We start from the raw sequence: 18,776 nt of genomic DNA on the forward strand, positions 1-18,776 counted from the left end.
TTGTTTGTCGACTGACGTCATGTTTGTCGACTGTATATGGCGTCATTAAGAAGAAACAGCCGAGGAAGCTGCTCAAAGAGCTAATGCCAAAAGGCTTGCGGCTAATAGAGAAAGTAAGAAAAGAAAGCGTGCCGAGGAATCACAACAACAGCGTGAAAACAGGCTTGCGTCTCAAAGAGAAATCACCAAAAGAAAGCGTGCCGAGGAATCACAAGAGCAACCTGAAACAACCTGGACAGCGAGAGTCAAAACGTATCAAAACTGAAAATGATAGCAATGATGATTGGGTTTGGGATTTTGACTTGGATAAGGTCATCAATGCCTACCAGATTTTAGTTAAAAAAAAACAAAGGTTCGGCGATATGTATTTCATAGTGACGAAAGACAAGTCAAGGTAAAACAAACCAAACAACTTTGAAAGTGAAAGTGATAACGATGATAAAAAAATGGGATCGTGAACAAAGTTACAACACAATTGATCTATTGTCGTATGTTACAGACCGGGACACCAGGACACAAGGAATATAAATGATGACCGGGACACTCAAAGAGAAATTACAGACCGGGACACCGGGACACAAATGAAAGCGGGAGACAGGGAATATAAATGACGACTGGGACACTCAAAGAGAATTTACAAACCGAGACACTGGGACACAAATGACGATCGGGACACAGGGAATATAAATGACGACTTGGACAAAGGGACACAACTACAACGGGGACGCCGGAAGGGCAAATGGGGGATATATAAATGATGACGGGGACACAGGGAATATTCGATTAGCAATTACCATCAACAAAGCCCAAGGGCAATCATTAGAAAAATGCGGTATAGATCTGAATACGGATTGTTTTCCCATGGACAATTATATGTTGCATGTTCAAGAGTCGGTAAACCTGACAATCTATGTATATGCACGTAATATGGCGCGTAACGACTTACGTGCGCGGGGGGCTTGGGGGGCACGAAGCGCCTCCACCAACTAGGTGTTGGTGTGGCGCGAAGCGCCATACCAACACATACTATAGCATATAATATATAAAAATATAGTATTTGTCAATTAGAAATTTACGGAAAATTATTGAACGGTATTTTACGCGGGGGGGGGGAGGATTTTCCAAGGAGAGAATTTTTTGTGGGGAGGAGAGTTTCCCGAGTGAATTTTAAGAGGCTATCGTACACGAAAGGGGAGAAAATTTCCTGGCTTGGTCTAAAGGCAAGAAATTAAAACAAAAAAATCAATTGAAAGTAAGAAGCTATTCAAACTTAAAACGAACAGCTCTGCGTATGAGGGTAGACACTCTTTCCTTAATCCTCTGTCTTTACTCTAAAGCCTTACTTTCTGTCATATTTTATTGAGAAAGACAGCCCAAAAATAACACCGTTGATTTTAAACAAAATATAACTTTAAAAATCTTTAAGACTTTCGCGTAAAGAGCAAGGGTAGAGGAAGAGGCAGCCCCTCCTATATGGAATAACTTCTGTTTGTTTTAAGTTTTAATGTTGTTGCTAACTTTTAGTTGAAAAAAAGAACTTGTTGTTTTATTTAATATATATTTCGAATGTAGGCGTGTCAGTCTGCCTGCGCTTCCTGTATGCATTAAATCACTGTTCATCCGGTCGCCAGTAGTGACAGCATGATGCTTTTAAACGCAGCCATAGGGGGAAAAACTGAAGCTACTAGCCCCTCTTGACGTTATTTCGAGGCCTGTGCAATACTATAGCGCACCTGTAGCGATATAGTACAGTACACTTACGTCATAGTATTTGCATGTTACACAATAGGGAATTTTTTTAAGAAACACAGATACATGTTACTTCATAGGGAATGTTTTCTAAGAGGTAAAGGTGTCTCTTACGTAATGTTTACTATAGTGGTTATGTAATAGAGTGCTTTTTATGTAATAGTATTTGTTTATTCTTGGTTGCTACGCAATAGGACTTGATATAGACTGCTAGTCAAGCGGAAAATCCCCAGTTGTAGCTGAGGGAGGGCAAACGAGTGAGTGCTAAGTAATAACGGTGCACATGTAGGATCTGAATCAATCTTGTTTGAATTGATAGATTTATTGGGGGTGACTTGGTAGAATTATTGGGAATGGTGTATTAGCAGCGCACAAATGAGAATGAGAATGGGAACAAATGAGAATGGCAGCGCACAAACAAAACGGAATGACGCTGAACACAAGCGTGTTACAAGGTTTTTCTTCAGAATTTAATATTTTTTCAGGAGTTAATTTTTATTTCAACGCGTTTTTTCTTCGGGATTTCATTGTCTTTGAAGGCGTATTTTTAGATTTGATTTTCTTTCATTTTGTTTTTTCTCAGGGATCATTTATTACTTAAATATTTCTGTCCGCTTTGGGATTCAAAAATAAAACCAGAGATTTCTCCAATGACCAAACATAAGCCTTAACCAACATAATCAACAAACAATTCATAATATTTTAATTCGAGGAATGCTTTCTACATGATAGCCAATTGCAAGCAAGGAGAATCCCCTTTGTCCAATACTTGAACGATTAAATGATTCGCATGATTCCAACCCTTTCCAAATGTGAGCAAAAGAATCTCAATGCTATTGATTTTTGCTCTATTAGATATGCACCTACCTATTACAGCGTTATTAGTTTTCTAAAGTGACCTAGACAGGTTGAATTAACTGTTCGATCAATGAGATGTTACATAACACTTGCTTCAAATATTTCATTAGGTAAATGATTACGTTTTGAAGTTTTATCCTGGAACAAGTAATCTAAAGAATGAAGGCTGTTGTACTTGTAAATTTTATTAATAAAATAAATTTACAAGCTTTACTAAAACACATAAAAAGCAATTAAAACACAATAAAAGAAAAAAGTCTTGAAAAAAGCTAATAAAGGATAAAATATAAGCAAAGATAGCCATGAATTAATGAAAGGTAGAAGCCCTAGCAGCCATGGAATGGAATGGAATGGGTTTGCTATTAGAGATAAGTAAGACTTAATTCTAAGAGGTCTTAATGAAAATACATCGTTTCTATCCCTCTATTAACCGCATCTGTAAGAAAAAGAGAAATATTTTTGCACTCGGTTATTTCTTAGAGGTTTTAATGAAAATGCTATGTTTCTTTGAGAAAAGATAATGTGTATTTCCCACAATCGTGACATGATGAGCCTAGCCCACCCTAGCAATCCATCCCAGGGGGAGGGTAGATATTAGAGGTAAAATTTTATTTACGCTTTAGTTAATGTTTTACAAAGCTCCTATAACTAAAATAAAGAATTTTGTATTTTTGCTAGAAGAAACATCAAGGATGTTTGGGACTGTCTTGTTGGCAAAAATGAATGTCCATGTTAGCCGTTTATTTTGTAGGACTATCTGCACCTTCTAAAAACGAAAGCACCAACATGCGGCATTAAAGCTTCTTAAACTTGAGGCTGAATATCAGAATTTTCACAAAATGGCTTTTGGAATTATTTTGACTTCTATTGGAATTGTTGTTTTGAGCCAACACATGGCTGAAAACACAGCTTTGCTTTTGGACAGGCTTTTGGCTAAATTGTATATCTAGGATAATCGTTATTTTGTAGGACTTGCTGCACTTTTGGAAAATAATGTACTACCGTATGCCATTTCAGCTTCTGGATCTCATGGCTCAAAATGTGTAAATATTTTCAATAATTCAGAATCAACTAGCTATCTCAGAATGTTCACACAATAGCTTTTTGACTTCTTTTGGCTGGAATTGTTATTTTTTAGCATAGAATGGCTAAAAACACCGCTTTGCTGCGGGACAGTCTTTTTAACTAATCTAAATGCCTATGTTAGCCATTTATTTTGTAGGATTACCTCTACATTTAGAACCGAATAAGCTACTGCACAGAACTACAGCTTCTTATACTCAAGGTTCTGTATGCATATGGATTTCTGATAATTCTAGATTTGCTCTGGGACAGTCTTTTTGGCTAAAATATATATCTATTTTGAACTTTATTTTGTAGGACTACCTACAACTTTCGAAGCGAACGGGCTACCGTACAGCACTATTGCTTCTGAAACTCGAGGCTCAATTTTCCTATGGTTTTTCAATAATCATTGATCAATTAACTGTCTCAGAATTTTCACACAATAGCTTTTTTGACTCCTTCTGGCTAGATTTGTTTCTGCATTACAAAATGGCTGAAAGCACGGCTTTGCAGTAGGACGGTCATTTTGACTAAAACGAATGTCTATGTTAAACATTATTTTGTAGGAGGACCTGTGCCTTTACAAATGAATAAGAGAACCATCTTTTGGTTCTCTTCACCAGGAATAGTTTTTTTTGCACTGCAGAATGGTTGAAAACGCTACTTTGATGTGGGACAGTCTTTTTGGTGAAAACAAATATCCATGTCAACCCTTTACTTTGCAGTACTACCTGCACTTTTAGAAACAAATGCGCTACCGTATGGCATTTCTACCTCCAAAATAGGAGGGTCAATATGCGTATAGTTTTTCGAATCAAATGAGTATCTCAGAATTTTCAAACAAGGCCAATGTATGTCAATTTTTTTTCTTCGTGAAACTTATTGTACGTTAACTTTTTTATTCATGAGACTTGTTATATTTTTATTTTTATCTTCTTGAAGGTAGTTTATTTTGATTTTTCTTCGTCAAGCATGTTGTATGTTGATTTTTTCTTCGTGAGACTTATTCTACATTATTTAAAGGCTAGGTTAGATTATTCATTTAACCTAAGCTAACCGACCATGTCTAGATTCATTCGATTAGTGCATTTTAGCCTTACCTACTAGCATTTAAGAAAATAGCGTACAATTTTTACGAAGAGAAAAGTCTGTATGCAAAAAGTCTCATGAAGACGCAATGAAAATATAACAAGTTACTCGAAGAGGTAAATCAAGATATATTAAGTTTCTTGAGGAAATAATCCACATGGAACAAGTTTCACGAACAAAAACCAGCAGGCCACATAATTTAAGAAGAAAAAACCAACATAAAATATAATAAGTTTCTCGAAAACATAAATCTAGACACATATGTTTCTACAAGCAAAATTTTTGCACGAATAAAAATCTACATGCATCATGTTTAACGAAGCAAAATACAACAAAAGAAATGTTTAGAAAGAAATATACCGATATCAAATAAGTTTCATGCGAGAAAAAATTAACGTACAACAAGTTTCAAGAAAAAAAAATTTAAAGTAGAACAAGTTTCATAATGAAAATATGAACATGCAGTAGGTTTCACGAGGAAATAATCAACATATGACATGTGTCACGAACAAAAAAATTAACATAAGACAACTTTCATGAAAACAAAAAATTAAAATAAAAGTTTCAAGAAGAAAAATTAACGTATTATAAGTTTCACAAAAAAAAACCGACATACATTGGCATTGATCGAAAATTCTGAGATAGTCAATCGATTCAAAAAACTAAACGCTTATTGAGCCTCCTGTTTCAGAGGCAGTACTTCCGTTCGGTAGTGAATTCATTTCTAAAGGTGCAAGTTGTCTTTCAAAATAAACGATTAACATAGATATTTATTTTAACCCAAAGGATTCTCCCACAGCGAAGCGGTGTTTTCAGTCATTTTGTGGTGTGAAACTACAATTTTTGCCAGAAAAAGTCTGAAAAGTTATTATGTGAAAATTGTGAGATAGTTATTTGATTTAGAAATATCAAAAAGCCATACACATATTGAGCCTCGAGTATCAGAGGTAGAAATGTTGTACGCTAGCGCATTTGTTTCTAAATGTGTAGGTAGTCCTACAAAATAACGCTCAAAATAGACTTTTAATTTAGCCAAAAAGGCTATCTCACAGCAAAGTGGGTTTAGCCATTTTGTGGTTAAGAACAACAATTCTAGTAAAAAAAGACCAAAAAGCTATTGTGTGCAAATTTTTAGACAATCATATTATCAAGAATTATTGAAAAACCATATGGATAATGAGCATCGAGTTTTAGACGCAGTAATGCCATACGGTAGTCCATTCGTTTTGAAAGGCTTGAGTCTTCCTATAAAATAACCATTATCATAGACATTTATTTTAGACAAACAGACTGACCCACCACACAGCGATGTTTTCAACCTTTTTTGTTGTGCAAAATAACAATTCTAGCCAAAAAAAGTCCATAAAGCTATTGAGTGAAGATTCTAAGATAGCTAACTGATTTAGAATTATCGAAAATCTAAACGCATATTGAGCCTTGAGGCTCAGAAGCAGTAATGCTATACGGTAGCATATCCGTTTTTAAAAGTGCAGGTAGTCCTACAAAAAAAACGACTGACTTAGAAATTTATTTTAGCCAAAAAAAGGATTGTCCCAGAGCAAAGTAGTGTTTTCCATTTTGGTGTGCAAAACCACAATTTTAACCAAACAAAGGCTAAAATAATATTCTGTCAAAATTCTGAGATCGTTATTTATTTTGGAATCATCGAAAGTAAATACACATATTGAGAATCGAGTTTCAGAGGCTGTAATGCCGTATGGTGGTGCATTCGTTTCTAAAGGTGCACGTAGTACTACAAAATAAACGGCTAAAATAGACATTTATTTAGCTAAGAAGACTGCCCAAATAAAAGTGGTGTTTTTAGCTATTTTGTGGTGAAGAACAACAATTCCAGCTAAAAAATCCAAACAGTTATTGTGTGAAAATTCTGAGACAGTCAAGTGACTTAGAATGTTTGACGAAAGTAAAACAGTTCAAAATAGGGATGAAACCTTTTAATTGACAGTGAACAGATATAAAATTATTTAACTGGATATTTTGAATACATATACAGTGTTCATCATCAGCGGTTTTGAACTGTTGTACCTTCGTCATGGAAAGGCTTCGTGGTCTTCAAAGTTATCTAGAATGTTTGAAAAAACTATACGCATAATCTGAGCCTCGAATTTCAGAGGTAGTAACACCGTACGGTAGCTCATTTGTTTCTAAGGGTGCAGTAGACTGTCTCACAGTGATTCCGTTTTTTCAGCCATTTTTGGGAGTCAAAAAACTATTCTTAGCAGAAGAACACCAATAAGCTGTTTTATGAAAATATCTGAGATATTCAATTGATTCAAAAAACTATACGTATATTGAGCCTTGAGTTTGAGAGGCAGTAATTCCACATGGTAGTACATTTTTTTTAAAGATACAGGTAGTTCTGAAAAATAACGGTTAACAAAGACATTTGTTTTAGCCAAAAAGACTATTCTACAGCAAAGCCGTGCTTTCAGCCATTTGGCGGTACAAAACAACAATTCTAGCCAAAAAAGGTCAAGTAAGCTATTGTGTAAAAATTTTGAGATAGTTAAGTGATTTAGAATGAATGTAAAATTATAAGCATATTGAGCCTCGAATTTCAGAGGCAGTAATGCCTGCCGGTACCGCATTTGTTTCTAAAGGAGTACTAAAAAATAACGTTTAACATAAAATTTATTTTAGCAAAAATATTGTCCCATAGCAATGTGATCTTTCCCGCTATATTATGGTGCAAAACAACAATTCTAACCCAAAGAAGTCCAAAAAGCTATTGTATAAAAATTCTAAGATATTTAATTCTTTTAAAGCTATTGAAAAACTATAATCTTATCCAGCTTCAAGTATCAGAGACAGTAATGCCGCACAGTAGCTCATTTGTTTCTAGAGGTGCAGGTGGTCCAACAAAATAACGCTTAACATAGACATTATTCTAGCCCAAAAGACTGTCCCACACTAAAGCGGTGTTTTCAGCCATTCTGTTGCGCAAAATATCAATTCTAGCAAAAAAGTCCAAAAGGCTTTTGCATAAAAATTAGATAGCCGGTTGATTTAGAACTATTGAAAGTCCATGCGCATATTGAGCCTCGAGTTTCAAAGGCTGTTCTGCCACACAGTGGCGCATTCGTTTTTAAAAAGTATAGGTAGTCCTACAAAATAAACAACTAACATAAAAATTTATTTTAGACAACAAGAGAGTCTAACAGCACACACGCATCCATGATCTTTCTTCTAGCAAAATATATTTTTTTTATTTTTGCCTATAAGAGCTTTGTATAACATGAACTAAAGCTTAAATAAAACTTTAAATTTTATAATGACCCTCTTTTTTTGGAGTTTTTTGCAAGGGTGGCTAGCCATATATTGTAACAGTGGCACGAAATACGAATAGCATTGGCTTAAAGAAACGTAGCATTTTCATTAAAACCTCTCAGAAATAACCAAATTCCAAAATATATCTCTTTTTCTTACAGGTGTGGCTAATAGAGCAATAGAAACGATGCATTTTCATTCAGACCTCTTAGCACACAGGTCTTATTTATCTCTAATAGCAGCCAACTCCCTGAAAAAGGTTGCTAGGGTTCCCACCTTTCTTTAATTTATGTTTTTTTTTATATTTTATCCTTTATAAGCCTTTTTCATATTTTGTGGTTTGTTTGTTGTGTTTTAATAGCTTTTTAGGTATTAATAATGCTTGTAAATTATCTTTTATTAAATAAAGTTATATGCACAAAAGTCTTCATTCTTTAGATTACTAGTTCCTGGATAGAGCTTCAGTACGTAATCACTTACCAAATGAAACATCTAAAGCCAATGCTATGTAACATCTTATTAATTGAATAGTTAGCTCAACCTGTCTAGGTTACTTTAAAAAATTAATAACGCTGTAATAGGCAGGTGCATATTTAATGGAGTAAAATTCAGTAGCATTAGGAGGCTTTTGCTCTCATGAGGAAAGGGTTGAAAACATGTGAATCCTTTAAATGTTCGGGTATGCGGCAACAGAAGATTCTCCTAGTGTGCAGTTGGTTATAACATAGAATGTATTTTTGAATCAAATATTATTAAGAGTTTGCTCGTCCAGTTGGTTAAAGCTCACGTATGGTCATTCGGAAAATCTCTGGTCTTATACTTGAACTTTAAAGTGGACAAAAATCTTTAGATAGTAGAGGCTCCCTGAGAAAAAAACATCATAAAACAAAATGAAATCCTATAAAACACCTTGAAAGAAAAAACACCTTGAAAGAAGAAATTAAACCATGAAGAAAAATGACATCCTGAAGAAAAAAAAAAAATCTTTAAGTATTACATAACGCGTATGTGATCACCGTCATTACGTAACACCACACATGTGTCCCACCGGTACATCATTCCAAATAAATCTACCAACCCACCCCCAATAAATCTATCAAGTCAGGCAAGATTGTGCCACTTCCCAAGTCAGCATAGTCATTACCTATTACTCACGTGAGGCCCCTTTCTTGTCATAACCGTGGATTTGCCGCTTGACTAGTGGTCTTTAACAAGTCCTATTACGTAACAACCAAAAGTAAACAAAAGCTGTTACGTAATGACCAAACCCTATTACATAATAAACAAGATAAACATTAATTAAGAGACACCTGCATCTTTTAGAAAAGATTCCCTAAGATGTGACATGCATCTGCATCTCTTAGAAAACATTCCCTATTACGTAACATGTAAGCCCTAGATAGGTGTACTATGCCGTTACAGGTGTTCTATAGCATTGCGTAGGTGTGCGGAATAACGTCTTGAGAGGCTAGTAGCTTCGAGTTTACCCCCTATGGTTTCATTTAAAAGTATTATTTTGTCACTACTATCGCCAAGAAACTTTAATACGTTGTTCGCAAGCATACTCTTGCGAGGGTTTAAGGTTCCCCCCTTCACTTGCTCTCAAGTCCCCCTCAACCCTTTAAAAGCTGACTAAAACTTGAGAAATCTCAACACGCAAACATTTGACAGCTTTTTTCATCAAATTCCTCACGTTTTCGGATATTCAATTAACAGGTTATAACAGGAAATTTTGTCATTGAGCAAACTTCCGAGACTAAAAAATTCTTTTTTATTAAGCTTTCTGAATTTGGTATTCAGAAACACTTTTCAAATTCAAGAATACTATTGTTGTTTTAAACAGGAGAAATTTTTTTATCGGGAGGAAGGGGACTATTGGAGGAGGGTAGTTTCCAAGGAAGAATATTCCATATAAAAATGAACTTGATTTGAATATTTTCTTGACTCTTTAGCTATATAATTAAATTAATTAGGTAATCTATGCAAATGTGGGGAAAAGGACGACTATATTCAGTCTGGGATTAACTCAGCTATTGAAGGCATAACGTTCGAAAGAAAAAATTTAAGTACATTTTTATCGATTCAGTACACTACCGTTTTTTTTAATGTATGGGTTCGATTCCTCAATGAAGAGTAATTGTCATGGTGGCTTTTCAACGGGTAAATTTTTTCTGTTAGAGTAGAATCTTCCAGGGAGGATTTGTGGGATGAGAGGCTGTACTTTCCAGGAGGATTATTGTCCATGGGGGAACTTTTCGAGGGAAATTAATCAAATACTTTTAAATCATAAAATTTTGACAGCTATTAATAGGCAAGAGAATTTTCTGCCAGAAAGGGAAAATTTTCTTGGGGAACCTTCTATGGTGGAAATTTTTCTTGGAGGGGGAGTTTTCCAGAGGGAGGAAATTCCCACAAGGACAATTTGTAGTGGTAGGGGTATTTTTCTTTAATATCCTTTATTTAATATTGCTGTAACACGTTACAGGCAAGCTAGCATAACCCGCAACATATTGAGGATTTCTTAAGACTTATAAACGTCTTTTTATTTCAAATGAATAGCACGTCATTCTTTTTAGATCTTTATCGAGAATCACAAAAATCCAAGTGGAATATTTATTCTACAAAATTGTCACTCCTTCATGTACAAATAACAACTTGAAAGTTTAAAGTTCAATTAAGGGACGACTCTGGTCCTTAAGATATATGCATTTCCTGTAATTTTATGGCAACATTCACTTCTGTTTCCTTATAGCTAAATTCTTGATGTCAGTCCGGTCTTAAGAAAGGATAACGAACTTACCAGTGGGAAATGAATTCTAGGATACGGAACCAAATTAGTTTGGAATTCGGTCAAATCCACATTTAAAGCGCCATCAAACCTCAATGATAGAGTTATTCTGGAAAAGCAAAATGTCAAATACCACTACGAATTTAAGCAGGGTCTCATATAACAAAAGATAATGAAGCTATAAAGCAAAATATAATTAGACAACCAAGGATATAAACATAAGCTGTCGTTAAAGAGGAATAACAGATGTGACCTAAGATTAAAGGAAAACAAAAAGAAATAGTTCTAGTACAAATGTCATTCTAGTGCACTGTAAAAAAATGTATAGAGCTTGGTTTTATGTTTCATCTTTATGGGAGTTTTCTTAGCGTAAAAAAACTGGATTTGCATGTAAGCAGAACTCGTAGAAGACAACACCTGCTTGTTTTTACATACACGAATGCAAAGTAATAGTCAACATTCGAATGATTTGTTATACGTCTTCGAAGCCGTTAAACAAAAAGTCAAGAAAAAATGCCATTGATGGATTGATGCTTTTGCAAAATTGCCTAAAACATGGTCCTGAATTTAATCGGCCTTAGAACAAAATCTAATCGTAATAATTTTTTCTTCTGTAAAATAGTATTGGAAAGACTAACTTGAATACAGACTGTTGAAAAAAGGTGTTAAAAGAACATTTAAAATCAATGATATGTTAGCCCTGAAGCAAGTAAAGTTATAGGCTGTATTTATAGGATGTGTTCAACAGCACATTTAATCATAGGAAGCTCCCTCTGATAGATATAATCCGGTAGTTTCTGGAAAAAAGGTAGTGAATCACAAAATTCCAGAGCTATGTAATTTCGTATCATTAGATACATCAAACGAATCAGCTTATTCTACCGATTCCAAATATATAATATTTATCAAGTTTAGTGTTACCCATCAAAATTAGGAGCCTGAGAAAAATTGCCTGATTTCTTCAATAGGATGGAAATGCCCCCAAAAATTCAAGAAATCTTTGTGCGTTCCATCATATTCAGCGTACCAGATAACCCTATTGTAGAAGTTTCAAGCTCCCATCAGAAAAAAGGTGGAATTTTGGTATTTCTTCTAGAAGATAGATCGCGGATGCGTGTGAATTTTTTTTTCAGGGGTGTTCATATTGAAATAAGAGTCCTAAAAGATCGGGAAAGGGTGCATTCGAACGGAAATTACAAGTTCTAGTGTCCTTTTTAATTGATTAAAAAGATTGGAGGGAAACTGGGCCCCCTCTCAGACCTATTTTTCCTAAAGGTATCTGATCAAAATTTTGAGATAGCCATATTGTTCAGCATAGTTGAAAGACAATTAACTATGTCTTTATATGTAAATTGACGCCACACAGTCCATTGGGAAGAGGCCTGTAATCTATGAAATTTGCCCAATGTTTGCGTATAGTGGTTGTTATTTGGAAGTATAGAGACATTTTTGGAGAGAGAAGGTTGTAATTGGGGTGAATTTCCGTAGGGAAAATCTTCCTTAGGGAGGGAAATTTCTGGGAGCTGAATTTTCCAGGGGAAATGTTACGCTGGGGGATTTGACAGAATTACTATACGAAATTCTTAATAATTGTCTTTCATTCTCGTTGCACGTGTTTTGATTTCCATGGAATAATTTTCACGGGAGGGGGTATTTCTCGAGTGATCAAGAAACCGATTAGACATTAAAGTCTTATTCAAATAAAAGAATGCAGAGAAGAGTTTTCTGGGCTGAATCGTTCGCAAGCAATTTTACGGGAAGGAGGATTCTCAGCGAGGAATGAACTGCTTGGAGAGAATATGACTGGGAGGGCACTTTACTAGGGATGAAATTTCCACGAAGATTTTTTTCCGTGAGAGGGAGGGGTATATTTCATAGAAAGTGAGCCAGATTTACTGGCATTATATAAAAACGAACACAAATTATTCCATATATGAAGAGTTGTCCCTTCCTCAATACATTGCTCTTTACGCTAAAGTTTGAATGTTATTCCCAGTTTCTTAAGAGTGGGTACTGAAACACGGGGACCGTTAATTAGATTAGGAAGCTTTTTTAGAAGTGCTGACAGCTTTTGCGTGAACAGCAAAGTATTGAAGAGGGAACAACCCCATTCATATACTGAATAATTGTGCCAAAATTAATATGCAAAATTAGTTTTAATGTCCCTCCTTAATTTCAGTTAAAAAACTCATTGTTTTTTATTTAATAATAATAATTAAGACACGATGATCAAAATCAATGAAAAAACTAAAATAACATGGCAGTAAATTGCTGAAGAAGATCTAGTTGTCCTGGGAATCAACGGACTGCTAATGTTTGACCCTCGACGGAGAGAAGGTGTTGCCAAACTTAAATAGTTAGTTTGACTTATTTGTTTTCACGGTTCAGCATGGCAACACTGGCAAAATGTAATGCTGTTCTAAAAACCTAATAATTTGAAGCAAATTATGAAAATTTCTTTCAAAGAAAGAATTGCAAAATTTGATTTTTATGCATGGACAAATCTAAAATAGGTCAAGAGGGCAAAAAACGTTTTGTTTTGGTGACCCTAATATGTTTAAAATTAATTAAAATTTAGAAATGTTTGAGAAGTATATATAGTTTTCGTAGCACCACCATTAAAATAGTTATAATCAAAAGTTGGGACTTTTCTAAATGTATCATTTAAGACCCAAAGATTTTACATTTCAGAATCCTAAATGAGATCATAAAATCTCAGAAAAAGTTAATCTGTAAAACTAATAAATGTCAGACAGGAAGTTAAGTTTTAAGCAGTTATTCATAAAACAACAGAGCAGAACAGCTTGAAATAAAAGTTTAATTGGAAGTTAACGAAATAAAAATAAGCAGTTTGATGAAAAACATTAATTGTGACGTCAATTTACATATAAAGACATAGTTAAAGCAAGACTAATAAAAAAATAAAAGTATAATTATCATTTTGAGAAAAGGTTTCCGTTGTGGTTCGATTACAAACTATTTTGTTTAAAACATGTTGCTTTCTTTTGAGTTCTTAATTCCGAAGTTTACATTTTCAGCATGTTTTTTATCAGGATATCATTTTTGTGGATTCGGTTGACTTTCGCAAAAATGAAAGAAACTGGTAATTAATATGAAAACCTCAAAGCTGAAAAGATTCATCGCCAAAATTTTGAGATTTGGAAAACTGAACCCAAAAGGCAAGACTCTCTCCCATTTGATTTTGCCCGTTTCACTTCTATTATCTATCAAGAATTGACTTGTGCTATTCTTGTTTGTAGCTGAAACATTTTAGGTAAGCAATTTATAGGTCTATAAAAATCGTAGAAGTAAACACAGTATGCATAGGCATAGGCATGGCATAGGGCGTGTGGGAGCACATTTAATTTCCGAAATTCAGTTTCATTGATGGATATTGGAGGAATAGGAAGTTTGATTTCAGTTAACCTGAAGCTTAACTGATGATATTTCAGGTTGTATGTCATTTAGATACTATTCCATGTTGTATTCACGTCCAATTCAAATATAGAATTAAGAGCAAAGGAAATTTTTTTTTGAGGAGTAGAAATATAACAACTTGTTTAAGTAAGTGGCCTAGGAGTGTTTCGTGTATGTAATGCAATGGCCAAGATATTTATTAATGAGTATCAACAAAATATAGATACATGTTAAAATAGAAAAAAATGCAAAGGAAAAGTGATCTTTAAACAATCTATGTAGTTCTGGCCATTGTACCTTAAACGTGTGCTAAAGTGACCAGTTTAAATCATTTCAAGTAAATCGTCTGTTTACCATAACCGACCATTAGGGTAAGAGAGGAACAATTTTCTCTTAATTCTTCATAATGCCTATTTTTCACGGGTCTGTTTAAATATCTGGTTATAATACATAATATATACTTAATTTACTTAATTAAATGTAAGGGCGTGAGTCACAACATAAAAAAATGGTTATCAAGCTGGTCTTGTTCATTGTTATTATTATATTTATCATTATCGGTGGACCCACAATATAGCGCTAGTACCGTCGAAATTATCGTTTGAAATCCAAATTCAAATTCCTATTTATTTAATTGCACCAGATTTCATTTGTTGATTAAATTAGGTGTCTTATGTTTTTAACATCACTAATGCTGATTTTGACAAGTATTGTGGACCTACGACGACCCGGTATGCTGAGTTTAATGTTGATAAAAGCCGTACATGTTTGACATCTGACCTATTGAGTGCAACCACCTTTGCTAAGAATTGACATTAGATTTTTGATTATATATTGTCTAGAGGGGACATGGGGGTGGCTGTCATCAGGCACATTTTCTGAGGGGGGCTTTGTAAATGATTATCCGAGTCAAAAATAGATTTAATTTGCTGTCCCGAAAGAAATGTCTTGAAAATAGAGCAGTCCACTCGTTTTAGCAGCAGAAACAGCAAATTTTCGGCTCAATTTTTTTTTTAGTTACACACAGTACAATATTTCTGGAATAAAATATGTAGAAAATTTTTAGCCTATTTTCCAGATAAAAAATCCGCTTTCAAGATGGATTATGCTTTGAAAAGCAGTCTTAATATTTTACTTTCTTTATTGACTTTAAATTCAAATAAGGAAACTCTATTGTCAACAAATTTTATGATTTTATTCCCTTTACTTTTTTTGTCATAATAATAACATTCAGCTTAAAACGAAAATTTCTCCAGATTTTATCTCACTGCTGCTTTTTACTTTTCTGAAGAAATAATTCAATTTCCTTTGCTCTAAGCCGAACATGAGAAAAGGGGGGAATCAAATGACAGGCTTTGTTTTCGACAACTAAGGATTAAAAGCGATCCCTTTCACTGTGGAAATATTCTACTTTATTTACATAGCCTTGAGAGAAAAAGAGGAAAGAGGACAAAAAAGTATTATAAGATATAAAGAAATAACACTAAAAGAAGTATAAATTACAAGAAATAATAATTACAATACCTTTTTTAAATGCCTCATTTGAACAAAAATAGGATACTTATTTTATCAATTACTTCTCAAATTCTAAAAACCAAAGAATTCCGGGTCTAAAGCTACTAAACGGAATTAAGAAAAATATCAATGATGTTTAATGCGTTATACTTTGTTTTGCTGAAATTCAATTTAAGTAACATAAGGAATCGTGCGGTAAAAATATTTATATTCTTTGAAGTACCAAGGACATCAAAGTTAAAACATTTACCCCCCTCAAACCATCTTAGGTGTATTTATAACTGAAAATCTCAATTTTATTTTCTTTCGTTTCAAAATTACTGACAATTTCAAGGCAGTACAACATTTTGTCAGTGTCGACACCTTAAACTGCGAAAATAAATAAGTCCTACCAATTAGTGAAATTTGATAACATTTTTGTCCGTAAGAAAACAAGTAGTAACAATAAGTCGAACTTCAAAGAAAACTATAATTTTAAAAGAGTTACACCTTCTTGAGCCGTTTGCTGCCTTCATTTTTTAGCCTACTTTTACTTATTCTCCACGTACAGTCCTTTTTTCAATTTGTCTCCCAATAATACCAAAACAATAGTAGTGGATGGTTAGGCTTGCAGATGCCCCGACGAGGATAGACTGGGTATAAAATGCTGGAACCGTTCTGGTGTTGTGATATGGTTTTGGGTGTCGGTTGAAAAGTATTGCTTAGTATTGGGGGTAGGCATAATGTCTAATTGAATGAAGACGCATGTTATAAGAGGTGACCCGACAGCCCTATGTGGAATATGATACAATAAAGGGTTATGAAAAGTATTGCTTAGTATTGGGGTATGTATAAAGTCGAAAATAATAAAATCATACATATCTTAAGCAGTGATACGACAACCCCATAAAGGAAATAACATAATAAAGCCCTTTGAAAAGTATTGCGTAATATTGGGGCATGCGCAAAGTCAAAAGTAATAAAATTGCATATATTTTAAGCGATGATAAGACCGCCATATGAGGAAAATAATTCAAACTAGTAAAATACCTGAGAATTTTGTAAATAGTTTCAGAAATGAAATTAGTTTCAAAAAAAGACACTTGCGGCTAGATGACAAGCGAGACCGACAATCTGAGGGAGTCAAAAATGAAAATGAAGAGAAAAGACACACACGGTCAGAAGACAAGCAATACCGAGAATCTGAGCGAGGCAAAAATAAAGTCATAAAATTAAGTTATTATGTAAACTGGAAAAATATATATGGTGTCTGAGTAAAAGTTTTAATGTTTTAATTCAAACTAGTAAACTACCGAAGAAATTTTAAATTAGTTTTTTTTTGTTTGATAAAAACGGCTATACCTTAATAAGGCCTATAGGTTTGAACGTAACCAGGTATATAATACCTTTAGGAAGACCTAAAAACGAAAATTTGCGAATGTGATTAGAAGACAAGTGACACCAAGAATCCGAGCGACATACAAATGAAAAAGAAAACCAGACACATGTGGCTAGATGACAGGCGACACCGATAATCTGAGTGAGCCAAAAATGAAAAATGAAGAGCAATGACACACGCGGCTAGGAAAAAAGAAAACAAAAAGTTTGAATCTTAGTAGAAATCGTTATATATATGTATATATATATATATATATATATATATATATATATATATATATATATATATATATATATATATATATATATATATATATATATACATATATATATATATATAAATCTATATATATAAAAATAAGTTGTCTGTCTGTCTGTGGATGTGTGGATGGATGTGTCAGGTGACGTCACCTGAAAAAACTGGATTAGGTGACGTCAAAACTGAAAAAACTAAAAAAAGGCAAAAACTACAAAAAAAAACTAAAAACTAATAAAAAAAATAAAAAAGCTAAAAAACTAAAAAAACTAAAAAAAGGCAAAAACTACAAAAAAAACTAAAAACTAATAAAAAAGCTAAAAAACTAAAAAAACTAAAAAAAGGCAAAAACTACAAAAAAAAACTAAAAACTAATAAAAAAAATAAAAAAGCTAAAAAACTAAAAAAACTAAAAAAAGGTAAAAAACTAAAAAAACTAAAAACTAAAAAAAAAAAAAATAAAAAAGCTAAAAAACTAAAAAAACTAAAAAAACTAAAAAAAGGTAAAAAACTAAAAAAACTAAAAACTAAAAAAAACTAAAAAAAAGGAAAAAACTGAAAAATAAGCTAATATAAAGGTAAAAACCAATAAAAAACTAAAAAAAACTGAAAAAACTAAAAAAAAGGCAAAAACTACAAAAAACTAAAAACTAATAAAAAAAGTAAAAAAGCTAAAAAACTAAAAAAACTAAAAAAACTAAAAAAACTAAAAAAAGGTAAAAAACTAAAAAAAATAAAAAATAAAAAAAAACTAAAAAAAGGGAAAAAACTGAAAAATAAGCTAACATAAAGGTAAAAACCAATAAAAAACTAAAAAGAAAAAAAGGAAAAAACTAAAAAAAATTTTCATCTAAAAAACTAAAAAAAACTAAAAAAGGTAAAAACTAAAAGAACTAAAAAAGAAAAAAATAAATGACGACACTCAAAGAGAAAGCGACCAGGACAAAAGGAATGTTCGATTAGCAATCAACAAAGCACCGGGACACAGGGAGTATAAATGACGACCAGGACATAAGTAAAAAAAAAAATTAACAAAACTAAAAAGAAGGTAAAAACTACAAAAAACTAAAAAGAAAAAAAAACTAAAAACTAATAAAAAAACTAAAAAATCTAAAAATCTAAATAAACTAAAAAAGAAAAAAAAAGGAAAAAAATAAAGGAGAAAAACAAAACTAAAAAACGAATGTATATACAGACCGGTACACCGGGATACAAATGACGACCGGGACACAGGGAATATAAATGACGACCGGGACACAGGGACACAACTACAACGGGGACACCGGGGGAAACAGGGGGATGTAAATGACGACCGGGACACCGGGACAGGGAATGGTCGATTAGCAATCACCATCAACAAAGCTCAAGGGCAAT

The 18,776-nt window shown here is 33.3% G+C and overlaps 1 protein-coding gene across 2 annotated transcripts in view; it reads right to left on the reverse strand.

Annotated features, from left to right (window-relative positions):
- The window catches only part of LOC136030949 (tubulin alpha-8 chain-like), a 225,726-nt gene that overhangs the window by 90,348 nt on the left and 116,602 nt on the right, over window positions 1-18,776 (reverse strand). For both annotated transcript variants that reach the window (XM_065710076.1, XM_065710077.1), the window contains one exon: window positions 10,850-10,946. In XM_065710076.1, coding sequence (XP_065566148.1) covers window positions 10,850-10,946 — 97 coding nt within the window. The remainder of the gene's footprint in view (window positions 1-10,849; window positions 10,947-18,776) is intronic.

This window comes from Artemia franciscana, chromosome 9 (genome assembly GCF_032884065.1).
Source record: "Artemia franciscana chromosome 9, ASM3288406v1, whole genome shotgun sequence".
In the NCBI taxonomy this organism is placed as follows: domain Eukaryota; kingdom Metazoa; phylum Arthropoda; class Branchiopoda; order Anostraca; family Artemiidae; genus Artemia; species Artemia franciscana.